The sequence below is a fragment of the Sciurus carolinensis genome, chromosome 11 (assembly GCF_902686445.1).
Source record: "Sciurus carolinensis chromosome 11, mSciCar1.2, whole genome shotgun sequence".
NCBI lineage: Eukaryota > Metazoa > Chordata > Mammalia > Rodentia > Sciuridae > Sciurus > Sciurus carolinensis.
This window is the reverse complement of record NC_062223.1, coordinates 88,299,075-88,326,702: the sequence shown is the minus strand read 5'-3', so window position 1 is coordinate 88,326,702 and position 27,628 is coordinate 88,299,075. Positions and strand designations below refer to the sequence as shown.

Sequence of the window (27,628 nt, the reverse complement as noted above, 5' to 3'; positions counted from 1 at the left end):
ATCAGAAGTCAGGAGAACCTAAAGTTCTGATGTTCAAAGTCAGGAGAAAATAGGTGTTCCAGCTCCAAATTTACCTTTCCTCTGCTTTTTTGCTCTTTCTTGACCCTTAACTGCCTGGATGGTACCTGCCCACTTTGAGCAAAGATAAATCTCCCTTATTTGGTCACTGATTTAAATGCTAATTTTTCTGGAAACACCCTCACAGAAACACCCAGAAATAATGCTTTACCAATTATCTGGGTAATAAGTTCCTACCCTTTTTCCAGGTAGACTGATACCTAAAATGAATCATTGCACTATGATTGGCCCTGAAGCCCACAGAGAAGGTCATAATTTTCCAAAGTGGAAAGGGCTTCAGTCATCTAATTCAGTGTTTTTAAAACCAAGCTTCCTTGAGCCCAGGACTCTACATGTATGCATCAAGGATGATAGAAATAAAATATTTTCCACCAACCAAAAAAGATTTAAACCACTTGAAGAAACACACTACACTACCTTGGTTTTAATTCCTTTCTGTATCAGGTTTCTGCTCAATATTTCATTAAAGAATTTTGCTGAAAATGCTTGAGACCTACTGATCCACACAGTATTGTATGTGGGACTTGATACAGTGAGCAATAAGAAGCTAAAGGATGTTCCTGAGCAACAAAAGTATTGTATTAAAGTTGACAGAATGTGAGCTGGGTTGTGACTCAGTGGTGGAGCCGTTGCCTAGTGCTGGGTTCGAGCCTCAGCACTAAATAAATAAATAAATAAATAAATAAAATGAAAGTATTATGTCCATCTACAAAAAAAATTTATTTTTTAAAAATTGGGAGGAGATCAGAAGCAGAACACAAAGCAAGTTCCCAACTCAAATTCTGTCCAACATACGGAAATCAACCCTGATCAACATGGCCTAAAATTTTTTCCCTATTTGTAATCTGATGGACTGTATATTTCACTTACTATTTATTCATGTACTGCATTGTGACACCTCTAATTCTCAAGTAGTTTTTTTTCAGATTTTGGTTTTTCATTTTTATTTTTTGGTACTTCAATTTTTCATAGTCAGAGAAGAGGTTGGGCACAGATGTGCCTGAACAAGCATAAAAGTCTGAAGTATTGATGTGGTCTGGAGTGGATGGCCTTTATAGATCATTCCTCGCTCAAGTCCTATTACACTATAACATCACGACCAGTCTGGTACTTCCTAGGGCACATGGCTTCCCTCACAGAAACTGGTTGAAGGTGGGGTTGGTTGACTGGTTGGTTGGTTAATGGGTCAAAAGACTTTGCCAGGCTAGCTATCAATCAAAATGGACAGAAGGCTATGAATCTGACCACATCTGAGGAAGCTCAGAGGAAGGAACTCTGGAACTCATTCTGGCTCGTCTGGCCTCTAAGAAGCAGGACAGTCTTATCCTGACATGGCTAATTGTTGACAATTTAGCTCCTACATGTTCCCATCAGAATGGGACCCAGATGTTGCGGGGTGACAGACTCCCAAGCCTGTAAGGAATCTCTTGGATCACGGAAAGGGCTAGGAGACTGTATCGAAATGCAAATTGGCACCAACTCTGTAGGATCTATTCATATTCTCGGTGGCCAAGCAGAGTGAATAATTGTGAGGGTTTGCAGTTCATTAGTTAAGGTCTAGCATCAGGACTGAGGCCAAATGTGCTGGAAGAAACCCACAGACCAGGCAGATGGACTCAGTGACGCCAGCTGACTGTTTCCTTTTCATTTTCTTTTAGCAGCCTGATTTTATTGAGTAGTTTCAAGAATAGGAACAAAATCGTGTCCAGACCTGGAACTTTCAGATTATGGCAGAGGAGATGAAGTAATAGAAGGGTGTGTTTTTGTGTATGGAGAGGGTGAAAGAATGGCAGTTCTGATTTCCCTCAATGGATTAATAATAATAACTCTTAATTGCTTACTATGTACAGACACATACTATGTATTAAGCACTCCATACAATATTAACTCAACTAGTTCTCACAACAACCCTATGAGGTAGGTACTATCACTAGCTTCATTGTAAGAGATGAAGAAATTGAAGATTTGAAAGTATAATTGTCTTACCAAATACAGGGACCCTATGAAGACCCCACCAATAACCATAGTTGCTAAAAGCATGAATTCTAAAGCTAAATTGTCTAAGTTGGAACCTCTAATAACAAAGCACTTATTAAAACACTACTTAACTGATTTGTTTCTCAGTTTCCTCAACTTGGAAGTGCATTTTTAAGAATAACTTACGGAGTGCTTATGATGGATAGCTGAAATCATACACACAAAATACTTGACATTCACCTAAATGATTGTAAACACATTGTGTTTACTACAATTTATTGTTATTGTTATTGTTAATTCAGGCAAATTCCCAAGTCCCCTTTTAGGCAGTAGTTTAGTGCTATCCACATTCCTGTGTCTACACATCACTGCCTTCCACAGTGCCCCACCCATCCATTCTCTCCATTCCAGTATTACTTTCTCTCTCTTTCCCAGTGATGAACTTAAGGAGGGAAAAAACAAAAGCAAAACAGTCCTGAGTATAACTCATCTCCTTTTTAGATCCCTGGTATGCACAATTAGTAAATTTCATTCCTTCCCTACTGCCCCCCATCCAGTGGAGAGGCATCGTGTACATCTGTGTATACCTAGAGACAGGGAGTGTTCATGTGTCCATGGGGGTGAGGTCTTCTCACACTTTCAACAGTTTTTCCAATGAATGTTATCTGAACCTTGCAGGCCTACCAGTCTGAGAGTATTGTCATCTTGCATAATCAAACATCTTTTTTTGACACAGACACATTTCTAGGTACAAAAATGAGAAATATAAACTTGCCCAACATAAAGTTACTAACATGCCCAAAATCCACCCACTGCTACTGAATTACTAAAAGATTTCACCTACAGCAACCTCATACTGTGCTCCTAGATCTAGAAGGATACTTTTGACGACTTCTCCTCCTACCACCCTCTCCGTGCTCCCTGGGCTCCAGTCAGTGGTCTTTGTGCTGCTTTTTAAATACATCATCATTGTTACATGCTGTTAACTCTCCAACCTTGAATGTCCTTCCATTTCCATGTCTGTTTCTCTCTCATCATTCCAACCTGAGGATGGGTCCACAACCAGGCAAGATCAAGTGTTGAGATCTGAACAACATGGCACACTGAAACGGAGTCCTGCCAATAACTGGGAGCCTTGCATGGCTGTAACCAACTTCAAGAAGAAATAGGCCCTGGTCACCAAGCTAGGGAAGTTACAAGGAACTGTGGAGAAAAACAAAATGTGAAGGAAACAGGAGAAACCAAAACACCAAACCTCTACCACATGGGGATTTGGAGTCCACATTTGCAACAGCTACGTGGAACAAAAATTCCTGTTAAGAAATAAATATAAAATATTGTCTCTTGCCAGTGATGTTGCTGGGAAACCTGGCAGCAAGAAAAGTAAAACTTTTCCTTAGGGATACTCCCACAGCTCATGCTGTGTAGAACTTAATTCCCCAATGAAAGTGAACACATGATTCACAATAACCCACAGGCAAACCATCCACGATATGGGAAAATCAGATATGCAACCAGTACAGAAATTAGAATCCCAAGAAATTGGAATGTTTCATCAGGAAAACTTGATAAAACAAAGTGTTTCTGGAGGGAAAGAAAGTATACATAGGTTCAGGGACCCCCAAATCCAAGCCCAAATTTCATGCAGAAAGGATGCAGCAACCTCCACCCACCCCATGGCATAGTGTTTATTCTCATCTTTTCTTTATCTTTCTCCATGTCTTGCTCACCCATACACAGTTTATTCTTATTCTGTTTTGTTGATTTTATTAAGATTACCAGATGCTTTTTTAATAAAGTTGAATCATGAAAAAATAGTTCCTAAAAACAAATGATTTAATCAAAATAAGTTATGTAAGGGAAAAAAATATCTAGATGTGTATAGACCAAACTGTTAATAGTGATTACAGTTAAGGAATGGGACTGCCAGGAATGTTTGTGTTCCAAGTCATTCATTTTTGTAACGTTAGATTGTTTTTGCAGAGGCATTTCTTTTGTAATTAGAAAAAAATGTATTTTTTTTACTTTAAAAAAATGTTTCAATTTTATTCACATTTCTAGGATATTGATTATTAACTATGTACTAAAAGGAATTTCCTCATGCTTCGCAAGAAAATATATTCTGTATGCAGCCAAACTGCCAACATTTATGTAAAAATGTTCTGCAGTTTAGAATCAATTCTATAAAAACAATGGATTTTTAAAATAACGTGTTAAGTAGTAACTTTTGCTCAGAGATAGTTTCTTGCATTAAAGAAAATTAAATCACTAATATAGCAACCAAGAAAGCATCCTACCCTTCACCCTGTGGTGAACTGGGTACTAAGCTAACATAGGCATCTATGGACAACAAGCTACTCACATACATTAACTCATTTAATATCAACCACAACACTGTTAGTCAACTCTTTGTCACCATAACTAAACACCTGAGATAATTAACTTATAAAGAGAAAAGCTTTGTTTAGCTCATGGCTTTGGTGGTTCCAATCCAAGATCAGATAGACCCATTGTTTTGGGCCTCTGGTGGGGACAATGGCAGGGCACATGTGGTAGAGCAAACTACTCATCTCATGACTAGAGATAAAGAAGAAAGACTGGAGTCCCACAATCCCTTTTGAGGGTACAACTCCAATAACCTAAGGACCTTCCAAAAGGCCCTTCCAAAAGGCCCCACCTCTTAAAAGTCTACAGCACCTTCCTATTATTCCACCCTGGGAACCACCAAACCTTTAACACAAAGACTTTTGGAGGATTCTCATCCAAATCCTGTGAAGTAGATGAAATTATCATCCTTTCCCACTAAAATACATTCTGGGGATTTTTATCTTTTGTGTTTACTGTTTATCTCAAGGCCCTAGAACGATACCTTGTGCCATGTGAGTTTTCAATAAATATTTATTGAACGAATGCACATTTTACAAATGAAAGAACTAGGGCACAGAGAAGTTAAGGAAGTTGCTCAAGGTCATGACTTCATTAAACAGTGGACCCAAACTGTGAACTTAGGTGATCTAACTCCAGAACTCACCCTCTAAATTGGATATTCTCTGCCTCTGTTTCTCTTCCATAGAAAAAAAGATACCCCAATACACTTGAGACACCTTCTTGATAAAGTAGACAGTGAGGATAAATGGAAGGAATATCTTTGGAAAGCATTCTACTTAGCTTTTTTATATGTCTTCTCTCTGTGTGTCTCATCCAAGGGCAAGTAAAATGCCCCACCTGTCCTTACTATAAGGGAACAATGGAGGATTGGTCATCAGTTCCCATTTTCTAGTGATGAAGGAAGCATCCTCTTAATTAGCCATTGTTCAGGTTACCTGACTGGCTCTCCTGGTTCTTCCTTCTTGATTACTTAAGGGCCAGTCGTCCAGTCACCCTATAATTCACTAGAGCTAGGAATTCCCTTCTGGACTCTCAACAAACCTCAAACCCCAGCCAACTCAGCCCAGACCCAAGGGAAAAACTGGAGTTCTTGAGTTTCAAGTTCCTCCTGTTGATTTTAAAGCAATATAAGCAAAGTAAAACCCCTAAGATTATAGTATCCAGGTTACAATGAAAGTCTGAGGATTTTATTTTAATTTTAAAAGACTGTAAAAATATAGCTGTTAGCCCTAAGCCCTGATTGCAATGTTTCAAGGAAGAGTTCACATTCTGAATCTCTTTTAGCAGAAGGGTTCACTATTCAGTATTTCCATATACACCTAAATTTTAGGAATTCCTTTGTGATTCAATCTGTATGCTACCATTCTATTTTCCCTACCTGGTCCTCCATAGGACTATAATCTAATGGTCTTGGAATAAATTAGCAAGAAATAACCTGCTTATTTGATCCAACTCCCTTACATTATAGGTGAGGAAACTGAAACCACAAGAGAAAACTATTTCCCCAAGACCAGATAATGAGAAAAGCAGTGGGATATTAAGGGGAACCTATCTAGCTCTTTGCTCTCACTTACATAAATCATGAAATTTCCATTCATCCTGAATTCAGTACGTGCCTTCTGTATGTCCTACAATATTTACCAAAACAAAGAATTCAGTTTTCTTTGATCGTGAAGAATTCAAATTTCCCTGGGATTGTAATATGGACACATAAGGTAATCAGAAAATAGTTCAGGACAGCATTCCATTATTTGAGTTTTTCTTTTATTCATGTAAATAATATCCATCCATTCATCCATCGGATCAACATTTATTGAATGTAACAAGAACTCAAAAAAAGACTTTGCTGTCAGGGAGCTTACAATCTACTTGTGAAAAAAAAAAAAAAAAAGAGAGATGCCCAAATAATTAATGTGGAGTTTGTGTAGATTAATATGTATGTAACTAATATCCCTATCTGCTGTGTTGTCAAGGGACAGGGGACACTTACTTAGACTTAAAAAGTCACAGTCTTATTCCCAGGAAAGAACTTTTATAGAGCACCTACATTTTGCTGGGTGCATTACACTTAATTATCACGGCAACCCTGAAACCAAAAAACTGAAGCTCTAAAGGTTATAAGTAATCTTTCCCAGATGACCCAGTTAGACTCTCAAATTCACATGACTACAAAACCCAAGGCTTTTGACCATAAAGGGTCCATAGACCCACTGCTGGCCAGGAAGATGTGCCCTGCAGGTGGCACTCATTCATGTTAACTTGAACCCTTTAGGCACAAGGAAGAAGCCACAGATATTATGATATAGTAATACTTTGCCATCAGAAGAGGAGAATTTGGCTTCAGGGGTAGCTGGTGATATCATATGGGATGGACACAATTGGATACTCTTGAGAGAGACTGTTCTGCAGCTTGCTTGGTTGCTTACTTGCTTTATTTTGTTCAATAAATATTTACTGAACCAGGAAAGCATAGGATAGCAGGTATGCAGCAGCATGTTTTGTCCTCAACATGGGTGTCCTAGACTGACCTGTCTGGAGCATGAGGTAGAAAAGGGAGTTCATTAAACTCCCTCTTCAGCTACCAATCAACACAATAGAAAGTAAGATAGCACCCTTGTCTTCTAGGACTGTCTACTGCCTGCTTCAATCCAGTGCATTGCTTAACCTGGACTGGTCTTTTTCCCTTCTTCCCCTCTCTGACTTTGCTTTACATGGATGCTAAAAGCTCATACCCACAGACGAGGTTTCCCTACTTTACCATCTTTTATCCCAAGACTATCTGTCATAATTCAAAGTAGAGTTTGGCCAGGATCCAGAGGATCTGGATATGATAGCATCACAGACTATATGGTGCAGATATACAGTAGTAAACTGAATAGAGAGATACAAATGGGCCAGACTAATCAGAGAAGCTTCATCAGTGGCTACATGACAACTGGACACACACAAATTACATGTAGACGTGAGTTGGTTTAACTGAAGCCAGTTAACCAGTGGGTTAATATCTGAAGAAAGCACCTGAGCTTCATGAGCAGAAGTTTTAGAAGTGAGTTCTTGTGCCCTACAGGGAAAACTCAGCACTGGTCACTGACTTTAGAGGGGTTGAGAGGTCAGCTGACTAGCTACCACCCTCTTCCCAGCACTGGGACTCCTGACGCCACGTATGTACTTGCCCCGGAACTCAGACAAACAGGGAAATTCAGGAGGAAATCCTAATGTTCTGAAGTCTTTTCTGTCTGGCCTGAAGTTGCCATCAGAACAGTAACTGAGGAATGGCCACATTATTCTGGGACTTTTGTTTAGAAATCGCTACTTCCTGTGACTATCTTGCTAAATTAATGGGGTTTTCCCCCCAAAGGTCAAAATGCCAGTCACAGGAGCCTGCCAGTCTGGCTGCCAGGCAGGCATGCCAGGGAATGTCCCAGTCCAGGGGCTGGGAAGGGAAGGCCCTCAGAGGTCTACCCTCACACCCCGGGCTGGAATCCCTTCTACGACTTCCTTGCCAAGTGGAGTTCTGGTGACCACAGGATGACCTCCAGTGACGAGTAGCCTCTGTCCATTCAGTGTTTGAATTCTCTGCTTTATATGGTGCTGAAATCTGGGTCTCTCTGTCTTCCACCCCTCACTCTGCTTTTTCCCTCAAGATTATGCAAAAATAAGTTCACAGAACAGCCTTTCTATGTTTGAAATTAATCACTGTGCCTCATTCCACTTTGTCTTCTCATTTTCAGACTCAGTATCCTCTCTCTCCAATCCATGGATTCCAGCTTCCTCACCAACAGAGCATTCTTGTGGATCCCTCCCCAACACCCACATCCCTACGTCCCCCCAGCCCCGATGAGTCGCTCCCTCATACACATCTGTGGCTGAGCTGGGACGTGACCGTTCATGTCTGTCCCATGAAATCTGACCACATCTTCACATTCCAGCTGTGCTCTAGCTCTCACTGGCTCCCGGTTGCTCGCTCAGGGTCTCCCCCGTCCTCTCTTTCCTCATCCTTCATGCCTCATCTCTCAACTGTCCTCCACACTGGTTCCTTTATCCTATATGTACCCTTCTCATCTCCAAAACAAATCTGCCCTTCGATCCTATGTCCCCCAGTGGCTGTCACCCTACTACTACTTCAGAGCCAGATGTTGAGATTCATAATCACTGACAATTCCTCCCCTTCTGTTCACACTTTAACTTCATGCAGTGTGGTTCCCTTTCACCACTCCACTGAAAGTAGTCTGCAAAGATCACCAGTGGTCTCTTAAACATTGTCTTTGGCAAACACTCTTCAACCCCTATTTCACTCAACGACAGCATTTGACACTCCTGCCACAGCCTGCTACTTGGGTCCTGTGGCAGCTGTTCCATGGGCCTTCTCTCCACTCTGTGGTTTTCCTACTCACTGTCCTTTGCTGAATTTGCTTTCTGTGCCTCTCTCTGATCCTTGAATGTAGGTGTGCCCAGGGGTTCTGTCCTGGGCCCTGCTCCCTGCTCACTGCACACACTGCTGCCTGAGGACCCTCATCCAATCCCATGACTTCAACTATTCCTGGTCCCTTGAACTGCAAGTTCCTATCCCCTGAATCCCAGGCTTAGCCTGCTGCTTCTTGAACACGTCTATCCACACAGCATCTCAGGCTGAACACATGCCACACTTGTCTTACCTAGTAAGTTTGCCTGTCTATCCTTATCACCAACCTGGGAGAGTAGAAGGCACCACCATCCACTGAACTGGGCTCCACCTTCTTCATCTGCCACATTTGGTCTGTTATTAAATCCTCTCCTTAATCATCAGGGCCTCTGCATCTGCAATGCACCAAGATTTTTATATACTTTGTCTCATTTAATTCTCACAAAAGGACTATGAAAGAGTTATCTAGCTTTTATCAGGGCAGACTGAAAAAATTATGTTAAATAACTCACCTATGGTCACACAGTACTACGTGATGGAGCCCAACATGCTGGATCTCAAAGTTCTCTCCATCCTCTGTGCTCTGTCTTTCTTCTGAGCTCCTCTTTTTACCTCCTTATCATCTTTCCCCAACCCCTTCTCCCTTCTCTCGTTGGTGGCTCATTGCCTTATGCCAGGACTCCACAGTCTTTCACTGTGGTCACATGCTGCCTCATCTCCAGCATGTTCTCCCAGCTATCTGTCCACCATCCACTCCACTGCAGAATGAACTTTCTGACACACAGGTCACCTTCCTGCCTCAGTCCCTCAGTGGGTCCCCATGGCCCTCCAGACTATTTGGACTCCTCACAGGAGATACTAAGAGGTGGCCCCTGAGTTCCACCACGCCTCAACTCCCCCACCTCCTCCCCTTCCTCACACCCTTCTCCCAAGTTCTAGCTCTACCAGTTTTCCCAGGAAGGTACCATACTCTTCATCCACACTTATATGCTGCCCCTCTGCCTGAGACCCTTGTCCCTCTCCTGTCAATACCCATGCAGTCTGTCTAGGAACCTATGCTCTTCCTTCAAGCTCCAACTCTTGAGTCCTGCCCCATGAAACCCTCACTCCTCTCCCCCTAGCAGAGTTGCCTGTGTTCCTTAAGTTTTCCTGCATACCTGGCACATACCTTTATTATTACTCTTGCCATGGTGTGTTGCAATTGCTTTTTAATTTTCTTGTGTCCCCATTAGACTAATGAGATCTTTGTATTCCTCTTTGTATACTGGCAACTAGGACAGTGCATTATTCATAGCAGACACTGAACCATGTTAGTCAAATTGAATTTTTATGTCATACCTAGCAGGGTTCCTGGCACAAAGAAGATGCCCTGCCTAATACATTTAATTGAATTAGAAGAAAAATTTCAATAAATAATTGTGATACAATGTGACATATTATTATAGATAAGTTTAGAGTATCATGGGAGCTCATAAAGGAGAATTTGCACTGTCCTAAGGGTCAAGAAAGAGATGGCTCAAGGAAGACTTCTTAGAAGATGTGCCATTTGTGCAGTGCCGTACAGTTTGAGTAGGAGTTGGTCTGGGCAAAAAGAAGCCTTTTAGACACAAAGAATCAGCAACTGGAGCAAAGACATGCAAGAGCCCACAGTGGCTGAAAAGCAGCAAGATATGCCTAGAGTATCAGAAGACATGGGCAGGTGTTGAGCAACTGAGCCAGGGCCAAAGTGAACACCAGCTGTAGAATATTGGATTTTGGAAGCCCTCTCAGGATTGTCCAAAAATAAGTGGCCTACACAGACTCGTGTATAGGAAGATATGAAGAATGGGTTAGAGAAGTGGAGATAAATCTGAAGGAGATGAGATCAGTCACAGGAGGATCCTGGCCAGAAATAGCAATTACAGTAACCCCCCAGGAGAGATGGCCTCACCCTGAATCCACTCAAATCCACCTGGATAAAGTTCTTTCTGCAGAATCGTGTCCCTCAAAGTGTGCTCTACCATAAGTGGGGACGGGGAATAGGCAAAGATGCAGCAGGGAAAGGTCTCTGGTCACATAAGCTTAGATAATGCTGGGTCAAACAGGTTTCTTAATGCAGACTTTTCAGAGCCTTAGAAATACATTATATAAGCTATGTGTAATATAAAGAGTGTTTAAACTTATTTAATCTCTTTCTGAGTGTATCTCAAGGGCCCAGAGTTTAATGGAATATGTAAAATAAAAATGTAGGAAAAAAAGACCTAGAGTTTCATGGTTCTGTTAGCTGTAGTTACTGAAAGGAAAGAAAGAGAAGAGATGAGAAGAAAGAAAAATAGTGTTCTGGGTGTGTTATTCTCACTTTACACACTGCTGTGGAAGTCTTGCATGCATTTTGCATTGGAAGAATGGAGCAGACGCCCATGGAAATCTCAGTGGCAACTTTTAGTCATTCTATTTGGAGACAGTCTAAGCAATTTCACCTGCTCCTCCCAGGTCCCTTGTGTTTATTCAGGCCTGAACAAGGTCAGACTCAGGTGTTTGAAAGAATGGCAGGTCCTGACCTCTGGAACAGAGAAACCAGGTTTGTAGTCCCTGGAATGTTCTATTCTTGCCAATATCCCTCGCTCTGCATTTGGTCAGCTTGTAAGGGGAAGGGCAGATCACCTCCTTACCCCAGGGGGCTGTATCCCAGATGCCAGGTGTCCAGTCCTGTTGGCCCTGGCCTAGGTCCCATCACACTGTCACACAGCTTGCTAGGACACCCAGGCACAGGTCACCATTTGCAGACTTTCTCTTGCCTGAGCACTGTGGGGGTGGGGGGAGGTATCAAACATTCATCCATCATCCTCTCTTTAAGTGAGCCCTAACTTTTCTAACCTTGGAATGCCTTCCCTGGCAGATCCAAGACCATTTCCCAGCTGAATCCCTGGGGTCAAGAGGTCTGGACTGCTCCCAGGTGGCTTGGGGATGTGCCCCTTTCTCCATTGCAGGAATTATTCACTGGAGAATCATCAAATGTTCCTCCACTGCTGCCAGAGATACAGGGTGAAGAGTTCAAAAGTGGAAAAGGGGACAGATACCCTGGAGTCTCCCTGGTCAGGGGCAGCTTCTGACAGGACAGAAGTACAGCAGTACACAGCCAGTACTAAAATCAGGAAACTGCCCAGAACCCTGGGTAGGGGTCCCTGAGCAGGCCTCTTGGGAGGGAGCCCTCTGACTGCTCCCACAGCCCTGGAAGGTAGCCACCTGCTGATCTGGTTTGTGTAAGCACAAAGAGAACTCTGAAACACCAATTCTCCAGATATTCCTGCCCCCTGTTGCTCATGCTAAGAAGGATCAGACCTCCCACTAGTCTCCTAGAACTATCTGAGTGAAGCTCCTTGAATGCCCACTCCAACTCCAGACACTAAGTAGCTTATGTTCCTCCTCCAGCACTGGTAGATCAGGAGGTTGATAGAAGACCATTTTCTGTCTCCCTGTTTGATGTATGTTTTTCCCAATGGAGAAAGAAATCCAGTTTTATTACCTGTTTAATTTTATCTTCTACAAGTCTATATTGCTTTTTAAAATTAAACAAAGGCAGATTCTGTAGTCAGATTAGAGCCAGATCCAAATTCCAGCTTCACCACCTACCAAGTGCAATAGTGTAAACAGCCCCTAGGCAAATAACATTCCTTCCCTGGAAATAGCAACTACTTCATAGGGTTGCAAAGACTAAAAGATTGATATGTAAAGAGCTTAGTGTAATGCCCAGTAGGTAATAAATATTCCATAAAGATTAACTTTTTTTTACCATTGTTCTTTGCATTTTAGCAAGTGTATAAACTAAATGATAATCAACATTTAAACTTATGTTATGGAGAGAACCAGTATTTGCATATACACAGATAAATGGAGAAAAGTTTTTTTGACCTGAGTCATTAAGATTTTCACTTTAAATTTTTTTGTTCTTAATTAACTTTTAATTTGTTTAACAAACTCACAATGCTAAATTTTCATCAACTCCTTCATTATCCAACTTTCCTGAAACATTGTTGAATTATAGCATCGGCTCATCACCAATGCTCAATAGATGTGGATGGATAGAAGAACAATGGGTGGATGGACAGACAGTGGATGAACAGTGCTGAGACAGTGACTGAAGCAACCACTCTTGATTCAGACTGACCTTATAGCATTCATGAAATGCTATAAGGAAGAGGTCAAGGGACTGGATGATGTGGCCAAGGGCCCAAAGATCTTGATGCAAAGAGCAGAAGTAGCAAAAGTGAAGGGACGTGGAAGGAGAGGCTACAGCCAGAGACTGAAGGAGACAGTGTGAAATCCTATCATAAGTGTGTCCTGGTAGTGAAAGACCCAGGGAGCAGCCCTGAAGGTGTGTGTACAGGACAGGGTGCTAGAGGTCCTAGAGACCTAGGAACTCAGTCCAGGTCATTGGATGGTTGGTCCCTATGACCTTTTGTGCAATTCCAAGTTGGGATTAAAGTGGACTGAGTTAATGAGGTTTCTACTCTATTCTATCAAATTATTCCATGGGAAGGAGAATTTCTTATGTAGAATTGAATTAAATATGAAACAATAACCATACACTAAACAAAGGTATTTATAATTCTTGCCGAGGCAAATGAGTGATGGTGTTGCTTACAGGTCATGTGTGTGGTGTGTTGAGAGAACATGCACCACCTGCTTTGTTGTCTGACCTTTTCAGCATTTTAGCCCCAGGCTAGTTGTGAAGCAATGCTGGAAGTCTTATGTACACTCATTTGTCGCCAACAACCAAAGACACTCTGTTCCCCACTTCCAGTTCAAATACTTGAAATTCATACAGTGAACAAAAACTCACAGTAAATTTTGTTCAGCAAGCATGGCATTAAATTTGTGCATGGGAGGTTTTATTTATCATTTCTATTCATAGTACAGTTTTCCTTCCATATACTGTATCATATAGGAAATAATAACAATGAAAAAGTCTGTACATGGTCAGTACAAATGCAATCTTTAAAAAATATGTCCAGTGTGGGATTGATTGAATCCACAGATGCAGAATCTGCAGATAAGAAGGTATTGTATTGCTGAGCATTTATGTGTCAGGCACTGTTCTTGGTACTGATTATTAAAGGTTTGTCAAACCACTGAATGTATTCTTGAGAGAAATGAGATGACTTTCTCTTGTAAAACATTTTAAAAATGACAATCTATATTTAGTTATTCACAGAGACAAAGAGATGGAAATGTAGATAATTGTACTTAATGATTCCAAGGTGACCCCAAAGGGGGACATATTGTAACCCTCTCTATTACTGTCCCATTGAGGTGTCCAGGGAGGAGTCATAAAGTCAACTCAGGAACTCTCAGAAGTTCAAAGCAGGTACTCTGTGCTTTCCATGGTCCAACCCAATCTCTCACACCTCATTTCCCCCCCACACACACTCTTTTCTAGAGTCTTCTGAAACTAGACCTGTGATTTAAAAAAAAAATACCCAATATTCTCATTACTCTGACCATTCCATGTCCTCCTGGTCTTGTTGAAATTTAGCTTTTCCCTGGGGCCACTACTTTCGCCACAACCTCTCAAGACTGTGTTCCCTCTTGCTCCAAGGATATCTCAGGCCTAGGAGTTGGGTTGAGTATCCTTTATGCTACTGTTACTAAACCATCTGTGACCTTTTCTCTCTCAAAATCTCCTGTACGAGGATAAAAATAGCTGAATGGTAGATCAGGAAACAGCAAGCACCCCATCACCACCACATCCTACCTACTGTCCCACCACCAACCCTCATGAGCACTTACTCTTCATTATTGATAAGAATTGTGACCAGAATGATTTCAGTCTAAACTCACTCTCACACTCTATATAGCTTATGGTATTATACTGTATACTTGAAATGTGCTAAGTGAACCTTAGCTTTCTCACCACAAAAAAATTTTAAAAAGATAACCATGTGAGGTGAAGGATATGTTAACTAGCTTGATTATGATACTTGAACAATGTATACACACATCGAATTATCATGTTGTACATCCTAATATACACCATTTATTTATCAATTACACATCAATAAAGCTGAAAAAAATACCCTCAGCTTTTAATCCTCAATCAGGCCATAGAAATTGATCAGGTAGATATCATTGTGCCCACTGGCAAATGAGAAACTGAGGCAGAATAGAGGGTGATGTGACAGGTACAAGGTCACTCAGTTGTCAGGACTTCAAGCCTCCTGATTAAAGCCTGGCAATCTTTAGCACTGGTGTAGCAAGTCACCCCCTCTCCACTTCTGCCATTGTAACATGACCCGGTTTCCAGTGCCCCCACCAGCAGCTCTGCCCAGCTAAGGATCTGGAAAACCCATAGCAGAAGCGAATATTTACCCACTCACTGGCATTTATGCTGGAAAGGGTAAGCCATGCCAAAATTATGAGTTTGGAAAAATTGATTTCTATTTCATTTCAGTGCTGCCCATTCCCCCACAGGCACTAACCTCACCAGAAAGATGTCTCAAAAGCATGGGAAGCTCGCCATGTTAGAGTGCCCACCCAACTCCAAGGTAACAAAGCTGGCTTCAAGAGGGCCTCAAGCTTGTGGTTCACATGAGGTTGGAAATAGCCAGTCACTTCTCCCTGTCACATGCTCTGACACTCCTGAATTTAATGTGGATCAATTGGGACTTTTTCTCAATGAACTTGATCTCAGATATCACTACTCAATCACAAATTGACCCATGAGATGAAAGTAATTTTTAGGAATCATACCATGTCTTCTCTAGAAGGACTGAGATATCATCGAAATTGCCAAATATCAGAATCACAGAGCAGGCATGCAGTGAAGGGAAAATCTGTGGGCAGAAATCTCAGACTGAGGATGCCTGGTGTAAATGGACAGGAAATTTTGCTCTCAGGTTCCTGACAACAACAAATATTAAAAGGAAAAATGAGTTATGAAACCTTAATGAACCAAGCCCCCTTCCCCCTTTTAAGGAAGATGGGAAAATGTAGGCAGCAAGGCCTCACAGATTTCTAATAAGGCCCATCAAGCAACTTATTGGGCATAGTTTTCATCCACAACACTGTTCCCCAAAGTTCCCTAGACTGGCAGAATTAGAGCCATCTGGAGTGCTGGTTAAAATGCAGATTCCTGAGCCTCATCCACCTTCCAGGTAAGATTGTGAGATGGGCCTAGAGATCTGCATGTTAAATGTACTTCCTGCCCAGTTCTCTTCTACTTCTGCAAGTTGGAACACAACGTTACCGAGATGTGAGTAGATGACAGTGGTTTCACATGCTAACCTTGCCCAACCTTCCCTGTGTCATGTCAGGGAACAATGACTGAACTTAAAGGAGTCTCTAGTGGAAGAACTCCTAGCCTCAAGGTCTGGTGAGGGAGATATTTAGAGGCTGCAGAAGCTCCCCAACCATCTCTGGTGGGGAAACCTGGCTCTCTTCATGCACTTGAGTTTAGAGTGAGCTTTTCTGCTGAGATGCCAGATGGCAACAGGCTACAGAGAAGGCAGCTCCATCTCAGCCCTCCTGGCATGCCCAGGGTCTGCCATGGAAGCCCAAGGAAGCCACCAATCCACCTTAAATACAGTGATACTGGCTTGGCTGACAAGTAAGCCAGGAGCCCCTACTCTCTCCTTTCCCTATTCTCAGCTACAATGGGACAGGCAGAACTCCAAACCCAGAAGTTCCAGATCCAGCCAGATGGCAAAAACCCAATGAAGGAGCCATGCTACCCCACCTGCTGTTTGAGCCTCCCCACTCTCTACTGCAGGCTGTGACCTGCAGGGATCTGTCTTAGGGAGGCAGTCATGTGCTCCTTCCTCTCTCTCCACAGGTTTGGAATAAATTGCCTTATTCAGTTTGAGGACTTTGCCAATGCCAACGCCTTCCGCCTGCTCAACAAATACCGCAACAAGTACTGCATGTTCAACGATGACATCCAAGGTAGGCTTCCACCCACCCAACAAAACCACTGGGAACCAAAGTTTTTCCACTAGGCTCACCTGGATGCCAAAGTAGGGCAGAGGTGTCACCTCATAGCTGGTTCACTGCCAGCAGTTGTTGAAGATGGAACATGACTTGGATTCAAATCCCACTTGGCTAATTCTTGACTTTATGACCTTGAACAAGTCTCTTAGCTTTGCTAAGCTTCAGTTTGCTCATCTACAAAATGGAGATCATTCCTACTTCAGAGGTAGGTGAGAATGATGTGATTTAAATGTATGTAAGAAATTCCAAACAGTGCTGTCATTTACTAATACTTGAACTTAAATAAATCCCTTCTCTGACCACGCTTTTATTCTCTAATCTATGGAGAGGACAATAGTCACCTTGGAAGAGTTGTGTGAAAATTTAAAGAGCTGATATATAGAAAGTACTAGTACATAGGACTCCATCAGACCAAAACATCCATCACCATAAAAAAAAAAATGGTCTTCTACAACAATAATGACCTTCTCTTAGATCTTACAAATACAAGGAGCCTTCCCATCAAGGAGTCAGGACTATTCCTTCCCTGAACTTGACTGGAATATGTGCTCCTGGAAGCATAAGCCTGAGAGACACTGGCACCAGGGATCTAAACCACTTCTAAATCAATGTGAAGCACCTTCTCTTTCAGGGTTCAGTTGGCCACCTATTGTAGGGGCCAGAAATACTTGAAGGCACTTGCTTCTTGCTGTAGAGGTGCCAGTATCTGAAGCTGGAGCAGGAAGGGTGGACTCCCAGGGATTATCTCATCCGACAGAAGTTCCTAGTGAGGAGCACTGGGAGCCATTCCTAGCATTTTGTAAGGTCCAAGAGAAAACTTGATGGGTCCATATAGGATATTATTTAACAAATGAAATTTGGCAAGCAAAATCTATTAAAACCCAAGACCCACATCAGATAAAAAGAATGAGTTGGTGGGGACAGGTCTTGGTCCCTGAGAGTAAAAGGTGGGTCAACATCGCATTAAACACGTGTCCTCTAGAGTCCCAAAGAGTTCTCAACTTTTCATCAATCGAATTCCCTAATTCCCAAGACTTGAGAGAACCAGCCAAGACTAGCTAGTAAAACTAGTTGAGGTTTATAGTTGAAGATTTATGATACATCAAGCACTGTTCTAGGAACTTTACACATTTAATCCTATGGTGTTTTAGCATCTGTGTCTCGTGAATGAAGAAGCTGAGGGACAAAGAGAATAAGTAACTTAGCCATTGAGTATACAATTGAGGTTTTGAACCCAGACTTTAAATTCCAAGTTTCTAACTACTTACTATACCATTCTAGAGTTTATATTCCTATTACAAAACCAAGAGCCTCTTCCTTTTTTTGTGGTCCATACTATGGGATATAAGAAATATGATAAATTAGGTTTTTTTTTTTAATTTGTCATGAATTTGTCAAGGAGTAGGATAATACAGTTATAGTACATTGTTATATAATTAAGCTCAAATACATGACTTCAGTGCCTAAAGAGTTAGTGTCCTGAAACAGGGAGACCCAGAAAGGGAAAGGTGGGCCATAGTTATGCCCATGTCCTCACAGCCTCTCTATTCTGTCTGTCCCTCACCATGATGCCTGAGCCTGTGTCAGGTACTAGCTGGGCAAGCCCAGTGTCATCTAGACAAGCCAACACCCTGCACAGATAGGAGAGCCCAGTCCAGTCCCGGAAAGCTGACTAGGGGCAGACGCCATCCTCTCGTGCCTCCCCATCACTTCACTGTCAGTCAGTGGGAAGGAGTGTGCTTGTGGCCTTGGAGGAAGCACCTGCCAGCTAGCCCTGTCATGGTGCTCACCCATGAGTCAGCAGCAGGATAGCCATCCCCCTGAGCCCTTGAGCTGCCAAAACCAGAAGAGGGAAGTGGAAAACAAGTTCATGTGGGCGGCACAGGTGGTACACAGACTCCAGATGTACAGACACGCAGCCCCACGTGCATACATCCTCATGCACAGGAACATACCTGGCCAGCCCTGCAGTCCATCAACCTCCATTGCCCCCACACTGCTACCAGAATGTACCCCTAAGATGGGAACACTACTCTGCTATCCCTTCTTTGTGTGAAAGCTCACACTCCTTCACTGAAGTCTATGGCTGAGGGGTCTCTCCTGTGTCCTCTGACTCTCTCTTCATTTCACTCCTGTGATCTCCTTACCAGTCATTCTCTCAGCCACGTGAAAGTCCTGCTCACCCTTTCCCACATCTTTACCTAAGTAACACCTTTATCCTTCAAGACGCAGCTCGAGGTCTCCTGCCCCTGTTTCCCCTGTCTGATTTGGGTGCCCACTCAGGTGCTCCCTCTGTCCACTCTCTTCCCTCACTGTACCTGAGATGCCTATATTGTACTGTCTCCCCACAAGATGATAAACTTCCAGGCAGCAACCAGATGTATCTATTCTTGTTCCCCAGCTCCCAGCACAGAGCCTGGCACATTATAGATGTTACTAAATGTTAGAAGAATGAGTGAATGATGTCTCCACATACAAATGACATTCTTATAATTTCACCGACTCATTCATATGGGCATGTCTACAGTGGACATCTGCCCCTGCAGCCTCTTTCTTGTCCCAGTCACCATATTTGTACTCATGTTTAAATGCACCCCCCATGTGCTATCATGTTTTGATATATGTGTACGTTCACATGTTACACCAACATGCACACATAGGGAGTTTTTTAAGATTAAATCAATTCATTTGTTTAAATTTTTTGGTTTTTATGTCTTACCTATGAACTCCAAGGCAAAACCAAATGGAATAGTTTTCTGGGTCTCACAGCAAATGAAAGAGAATTTACCATTCTTTTCTCAGAAATTAAGACTGAAACCACTTATCTAGAACTCGAGGAGAGCTGTTGGGGAGAGAGTTGTTGAGTAGAACTGGATGGGCAGGAGCTCTGTATTATTACTCCAGCCTTTGATGAACACAGCCTGATGTTAAGCATAACCATATAATTAACAATAAAGAGGTGGTCATGGAGATACACCACCCAGATACTCCTTCAAGGAAATACTTGTTGCCCCAGCTCATGACAAGGTTGCCAGCACATCAGACAGAGGCTCAGCTACTTTGCCTATGGTCCTGCCTGGCCAGAAGCTACCTTCCTCCAGTAATGAATGAATACCAAGGCCCAACCATTTCAGTCCAGTGCAGGTAGAGCTCCCAGTGAGGCTGACTGAGGTGCTGGGGTGTACATCCCAACTGAACTTCTCTCTCTGTCCCATGTTTCTTCCTTCCCTACCTTTCCACCAGGACACTTCTTAAAAACATCCTGAACACCCATGATGTCTCAAAATCTGCTTCCCAGGGGATACAAACTATGCCACATAATAAGATTTTGCATGGACATGGAATTTCAGGTTTCAGAGTGTTTCTTGTCCATACTATATCACAAATTCTTGGCCATGCCTCGCTTCTCCTCATTGGCAGGACAGATATTGCCATTCCATGTCACTGACAAGGACACTAAACTACAAGGGGTTCAAACTTGCTCAAGGTCACACAGCAAGACGAGCACAAAGTTGGGACTAGAACCCAGATATTTCTGACGGAATTCTCCACTCTCTCCATGACATCAGACTGCCAATTGATCCCACACATGTGAGGTGATGGGACAGATCCTCTTGCTGAGGCTTAAATTCCAGACCCACATGCTGCTGTGATCTTCTCCTCCTCATTGTTCCCATTCTGTCCTCTAACGCCCACAGTTTGCAGACCCAAAGATGAGGCCCAGAGAGGGGAAGGGACTCATAGTCAGAAGCTGGTTAATTATGGGATCAAAACCACAAGACTGTGATGTGTACTCCCATCACTAAGTGACAATGACTGGCAAGGAATTCCAGGATGAGTAGGCCAACATGGGGGTTGACCAAGGTTGGAATAGTTTCCCTTCAAAGTAAGGAGAAATGAAGTATAGAACCACATAGTGGGTACTCAAAAATAGGAAAGGAACACCTCCATACACTGAATTTAAGAGGGTTAGGATTGAGGGGGAGTGAGAGGGAGGAAAGGAGAAAGGGAGAAGTAAGCATGAGAAATCAGAGTGGTAAACAGAAACCAAACTCACATTGAATGTGTGAACTAGGACAGACCTAGTTCACCCCTTATAGGACCTGGAGACAGATTCTCAGAATCTGCCAGAAACCCACACACTGCAGGGATTAGAACCAAGTGGCCCCATGAAAATGAGACCATGCTGACTTCTCTGAACACCAATCTAGACTCACATCCTCAGTGGAACAAAGAAAGCACCGAGGTTCTCAAGAGCACCCAAGGCTGAGCTCCATGAGGGCAGGACTGTGGCTTGGTGCTGTACAGGAGCTGAACTGTCTCCCACCAAGTCCCACTGCACCATTCATCTCAGAAGCACTACCTCCAGGGGGCTGGCTACAAGGCTGGGTCACTGCACTTGGGGCTTTTTGTTTTCTCCTCTCCCCCTACCCCAACTCAGAGTCATAGGAAGCATCAGGCCAGGCCAGGCTGGTCCTTGGCGAGCAGGGCTGCTGATGCTCTGACTCATCGCTGGCAGCCTCTTCAGGAATTTTGGAATAGGCAGAAACTCGGGTGACTTTTGTTGTTTCAGCTGGAACCAAAGAAGCATCTCTGCTCTTCTGGGAGGAAAGAGGCCTGGAAGGGGAAAAGCAGTGAGAATGGTCCTGCTGGGGGGAGGCTAATTTTGACCTTGGAAAGGAGAGCATGCAAGGACCCACGTACAGAATGCTGCTGGCCTAGTGACCTTGGGCTGCCAGCCTCCGTGGGCAAGCTGACTACCCAAAGTGGCTGGGGACCAGAAAGTCCAGTTGACTTATCTGCTCCAGAGCATCCTCTATCCCATCAGCTTTCCCTGAACCTGCCTTGGCCCCAGTCCTTCCGAATGCCTGGAACCAGACACCTTGTCAGAATGTCCTTTGCTACATCAGGGCTGTGTCACTCCCCTTCACACTTTAAGCCTTAATTTGTGAGCCTGAATGTTCAACAGTCAGACATGGACAGAGACAAGCCTAGGTCTGAATCCTTTCTGCTTGATGATTTTGGCCAAGTGGCTTAAATTCTCAGAGTATTCTTTTCCTTACCTCCAAAATGGACAAAATGATCTTAACAGCCATGACTAATAATCAGTTGGTACCACTAGAATGGCCCAGATGCTTTCCTAAGGCTAGCATCTGTTCTGGTTAGTTGACACTATGCTAATTCATTAAGTATTTAAAGTATCACTCCCCACTTATAGTACTGGTTGTGGTAGGATTGTAGGCGTGTATAGGCAGGGGCAGGCATGCAGTGATACTCACCTGGGGTGCATAAGAGACTCTCAACATGAGAGGGAGAGGGGATGGATGAGAGCCCAGAAAGGGGTTCTGAAGGAGATGAGGAGAGACCCAGTGTGTGCACAAGACAGGGGAAGCCTGAGGGAAGAGCTGGAGGGTCCAGCTCACTTTTCTCTACTTCCCACATATGCAGTGTTCTTCCAGCACATGACACTACTCACAGATCTCTAAGTTTTCTGCCAAGTCTGTGATTTTGAATGTGCTGATCCCTCTGCCTAGAATTCTCTTCCCACTCTTGGCCAATTTGGGTTTGCCCTTAGCAGCTCAAGTATTATCTCCCCACCCAAGGTACTGTATCCAAGGCCAAGCCACAGTTGTCTGGATGACCCCATCTTCTCCATCTTTCAAAAGTGGTACCAGATGGTGGTTTCCCAATTTGCAGGATGTTTCACAGTTCCCTAGGGCCACGATTGGGGATCTCATCCAAGAGATGTGAAACATATCACTGAAAGATGACAACCTGAGTAGGGATGGGAGGGGTCCAATTGGCTGCAGATGCCATGGCAGGAGCAAGCAGAGTGTCATGAATGGCCCAGGTCTGAAGATTTTGTTCATCTGGTTTGTTCTGTTTATGATACTAGTAGTTATTTTTAGCTGTCAGGGGTCTACTGCCCCCCTTTGATCTCACCTCACATATCACATATTGAGCAATAGTTCCAGGCCTCACCTTGGCCTTTCCCACAGTGAAAGTCCCCATGGTCCCCCAGTCTTACCTACTGTCCAGTCCCCAGAGCCTTCTTTTCACTAAGTACTGTATGCCAAGGTAGTTCTCTGCTTCCAGAGCTGCCCTCACCCTAAGGTTCACATGGATATCTGAGCCTGGCTTCTTGGACACCTCTTTTAGCCTACTGAGAAGCTGAGATGATGGCAATTCTGGTTCCTTCCAGACTGTGGCAGAATAAGCCTACCCCTGCCTTCTCTGTGGGCCAGGAACTGCCATCTAGAGAATCCAAGAGCTCTGGAAAACTCCTTCATGAGACAGAGATAGTGTTGAAGTACTCTACAGGCCTTTGCTTGGTGTCCAGTAAGGAAAACAGATTTTTCTAGACACTTTTGCTGGCATCTCCTTGAGAACAAGCCTGTTTCATTCTCTTTACATATTCAATACTTTGTCCCTTGAAGGCCTAGAACAGGTGATAAATAGGCACTACTAAATAAATGATGGCAGTAGCTGGCTGCTGTAAGAATGACTCTTGCAGAGTCATTGCAGGTCTAGCTTTATTGCAAGGCCGTCCCGGGCAGCAGGGACCCAGGCCTCCAAGGCCACATTGGCCAGACCCTGGTAAACTAGAACTCTTCCCGTCCTTGCTGCCGGGCTCGGCAGTGTTGCCTTCACCTGATAAGGCAATGAGTTCTTCCATTTCACCCAATAATCAGTTGATCAGCACAGAAACTCCTTTAACTTTGTCAAATGTAACTATTAAAAGCAGAAACTACATCCTCGGCTTGTCCTTTTGTGCTATTTCCTGAACCTACAACCTCAAGTATTCAGTTTACAGGAAATGTAATTATGGAAAGCTCTCTCTTTAAAAGAAAATTTGTTTTTCTTTCATCACAAATGGGAGCAACCAGTCATGCTTTCAGCTGCCCACGACTTTTATGAGCACAAGTCATGTTCCTGTACATCCCTGGACCCCCGGGCTTCTCAGGGTGGTTACCTTCAAAAAACTAAGCAATTTCCTTCCTTTGCATTTTTAAATTCTTGGCAGGCAGCCCAAGAACCACCCTGCTGCCACCCACATTCAATGAAAGTTAATGATGGATATGATAACTTTATTATTTGCTAAACTTTATAATTTGGGGCTTAACAGCTGCAGTTTTGCCTGATAAATTCTGGTCCATAATCAGGATGACTTGCCATGTCAAAGGATGTCCTCAAAAAGGACTCCAGAAAGGAGATTAGGATGAAGTGGCCCCAGGGTAACCAATGAGTGTGGGGTTTCAGAAACCAAGTGCAGAAAGAGTTCCCCAAAGGAAAGAATGGGCAACAATGTCAAATGCTGCTAAATTTGGCAAGGTGACCACTGACCACTGAATTTGGCAAGGTGGAGGTACTTGGTGACATCAACAAGAGGTGGATCAGTCGTTTGATTAGACTCATTTTCACAGAAAAAAAAAAAGAAAGAAAAGAAATCGAGGCAGTAAGTATATTCTGCTATTTAGAAAAGTACGACTATAATGGGCAGTAAAAAATATGGTGGAACCTACATGAGGTCAAAGGAAGGTTTTTTAAAAACAGAAACTTTCCAACATATTGATATGCTGATGGGAATGATCCAGTAGAGAGAGAGACTGAGGATGCAAGAAACAGAATAGAATCACAGAAAGAATTCTTTGAGCAGACAAAAATGAAGGGATCCAGTGCACCAAGAGTGGTGGCTTTAGCTAGGAGCAGCGACAGTACCTCTACGGTCACAGCAAGAAGGGCAAGGTATGTTGACATGAAAAAGTTTACAGATTTGATGGTGAGAGGATCACAGGTTCTGTCCTATTGCTTCTATTTCCTTTGAACCTCACTGTCCTCTTCTGAGAGAAAGAAAAAAGCACAATTGTGGGAACACAACAGTACCTAGTTGTTAGGAAGATTATATGAGCAAAGGCAGGTAAGCACCTAGCACAGAGGCAAGGTCATGATAAGAAGGATCAATAAATGGTAGCTGCCTTTGTGATCTTGTACAGAAATGTGCAACTCCTTCCTGTCATATATTCCATTGTTTTGTGTTCCCCACCACTTCCAGAGTCACAGCTGAGCATCTAAGTGACATCTCCTGCCTAAGTGCCCTTCTCTCTGCCTCAACTTTACCACTCATCCTATAGTTCTCCCCCAGAAAAACCATAATGCCCCTTCACTGCCTCCAACTCTGGCACCCTGAATGGGCAGAAGCACCTCCCCAGGGTTCCCTATTTGACTTCCTACTAGGTGACTGAGCAGGCCAAGCCACCCTTTTCTCTGGCCTCAGTTTTCCCATCCAAACACTTATAGAATGTTGCAATCTCTAATTCCCATCCAGCACTGAATTTCTGCAGCTAAGTCCAGTTATTAAACCTTTAGATTCTAACCCCCAACTGATATTTGACACCCAAAAAGGAAAAAAAAAAAAAAAAAAAATGAAGGAAGTGGGGGTCTGAGAGAATGACTCTGACAGAATATCTTCAGCGCCATCTGGTGGTGGGTGCTTTCCATGTTGCCTCTTCTCAGGAGGCAAAAGGCTTTGCTGATGTAGAAGAAACAGATGAGAAGAAAATTCCTTCTTTCCAAATGACAGGAAACTTCACCAAGAGAAGACATCTAGTTCAATGCATCTCGAACTTGAATTGGCATACAAATCATTCAGATATAGCTTGAAACACTGATATTGATGTGGTAGAACTAAAATGAAAGCAGGTTTTGAGGAGCAGGGAGAGTACGACACAAGATAGAGTTGTTTGCAGGGAGAGGCAAATGGAAAACAAAAACCACAAATGGACTTTCGAGAAAATGTGGACATGGGATTTGGAAAGAGGATCACATAATGCAATACTCCTCACCACCTCTTTAAATAATTGATTTGATTAATTTAAATAATTATTTAGATTTGCTTTGTTGGATGTGACTTTGGAAGGGTTTTGGTTGCTGTTTTCTTTCTTTCTTTGTTTTATTGCAGTATAATGCTGAAATCCTGGCCATCTGATAGCCTAGCTTAATTTGGATTGGATAAAATATAAATATGGGAGAGGAAGGGGTGGCTAATGATACCTGGAGGAAGCAAAGGGATCATTTAAGCTAAGTTTTAAGGAATAACTAATGAACTACAGGACACCTTACGGATTGTGGGAACAGCATGAAAGAAGCTGGGTGGAATGTTTAAGAGCCATGAATAATGCTAATGGTATATGGAGGAAAGACGCTACCAAAGTAACTTGATAATATACTTCTCTCTAATTAACAAAAAGTAGATCACAAACAACCTCTTTAATACACTTTTCACATTTGTAATTGTTTAATGACTTCTTTCCTTACAAATGAAAGTGAACCTGGAAAACAAAAAGAGTGAACCTGGCCTATTTGTGTACCCATGGTACCCTTGTTGCAAAGTCTGGTCCATATGTGCTTCTCACTAATTAAATGAATGCAACCATTTCCAAAGATCTCTGATCAATGATTGTTATAGCTATTGTACCAAAGCCTTGGTAAGCAGGGTGTTCCCTGATGGTAGGGACCATGTTGGAGTCTTCTCTGTCTTCCACGGTGCCTGGAACCATGCCTGCCATCTGGTAGGCACACTGAGCACCCTGGTAACCTTTGGAAGGACATTAGGAAATCCCACTAGTCCTCAGCCATGCCTCTGGGACCTGCTGACAGCTCAATAGTTTCCCCAGGCCGCAGCCATGTGAAGATAGGGGAGCCTACATCCCATCTTCTAGGGAGTGTGTTCCTGGTTAGAGTTCTACTTCCTGATGTCCACAGTGATGAACATGCACTTACTAGACTACAACTGCTTAGTAAGCCCCTTATCTCAGCCCAACACAGAACTTCCAAGCCAGGTATAAATCTAACTCATGTTCTAGAAGAAAATCCCACTCCTGAGTCAGCAAAAAGCAAACCATCTGGAAAACCGGAAATAGAATACAGAAGATTCACTTAAACCCCCAGTCTGCAACCATATATTTTTGTAGTTCCTTCTGGATTCTATATGTGTGTTGTTACAATTAGAATCATGGTATGTGTGCTGTTTAAGGTTCTCTTCTTTCCAACAAACCCAATAAAGCAAACTTTAGTAGTTAAGGGCACGGGCCCTTATAGTCTGATTCCCTGGATCCAAATCCAATTTGTGTTATATGATCTAGAAAAACTCAGCAAACTGCACTGTCCATTTTCCCATTCTGTAATATGGGGATGATTGTAGCGAGGATTAAATGAGTAAATATCTTTATATCAGGACATGTAAGGCACTTAGAAAAATCTCTGATATTACTTACTCATAGTATTTTTCATGTCACTACACAATCTTCATTTTTTAATAGCTGCAAAATATTCTACTGTCTACACTAGTCAATTTAATCATTATTTCTTTGTTAGATGTTAAGGTTTTTCCAGCCACTTTGCATTACAAATAACATTTTCACAAATGTCTTAGAACACATATTTCTGAGTTTTCCATACACAGATTCCCAGAAGTAGAACTATGAGGTCAAAAATCATGAAAATTTTATGTCCATGGTCTGCACTAGGAAATAGTTTTCCAAAAAAGGATTGTAGCCCTTTAAAATGCAAAGTGTGTTGGAACATTTTAGTTTTTATTGCTCCCTCACCAGCCCTAGAAAACATCAGTTTTTTAAAATTTGTACATATTGAACAAGCCATAAATAGTTCCACTTTACTTTCCTTTTCTTTGACCATCATGGGATTTAACATTACCAACTGTGATTATGTTTTTATTATGAACTCTGTATCAATCAGGGTCTACACAAGTTGCTTTGACAGAGAAAATTAAATAAAGAATTGTTAATTATGTATTGAGGA

General features: G+C 42.7%; 1 protein-coding gene across 3 annotated transcripts in view; it reads left to right on the top strand.

Moving 5' to 3' along the window:
- Nucleotides 1–27,628, top strand: part of Me3 (malic enzyme 3) — a 213,258-nt gene that overhangs the window by 172,801 nt on the left and 12,829 nt on the right. For all 3 annotated transcript variants that reach the window (XM_047519454.1, XM_047519455.1, XM_047519453.1), the window contains exon 8: nt 16,656–16,765. In XM_047519454.1, coding sequence (XP_047375410.1) covers nt 16,656–16,765 — 110 coding nt within the window. The remainder of the gene's footprint in view (nt 1–16,655; nt 16,766–27,628) is intronic.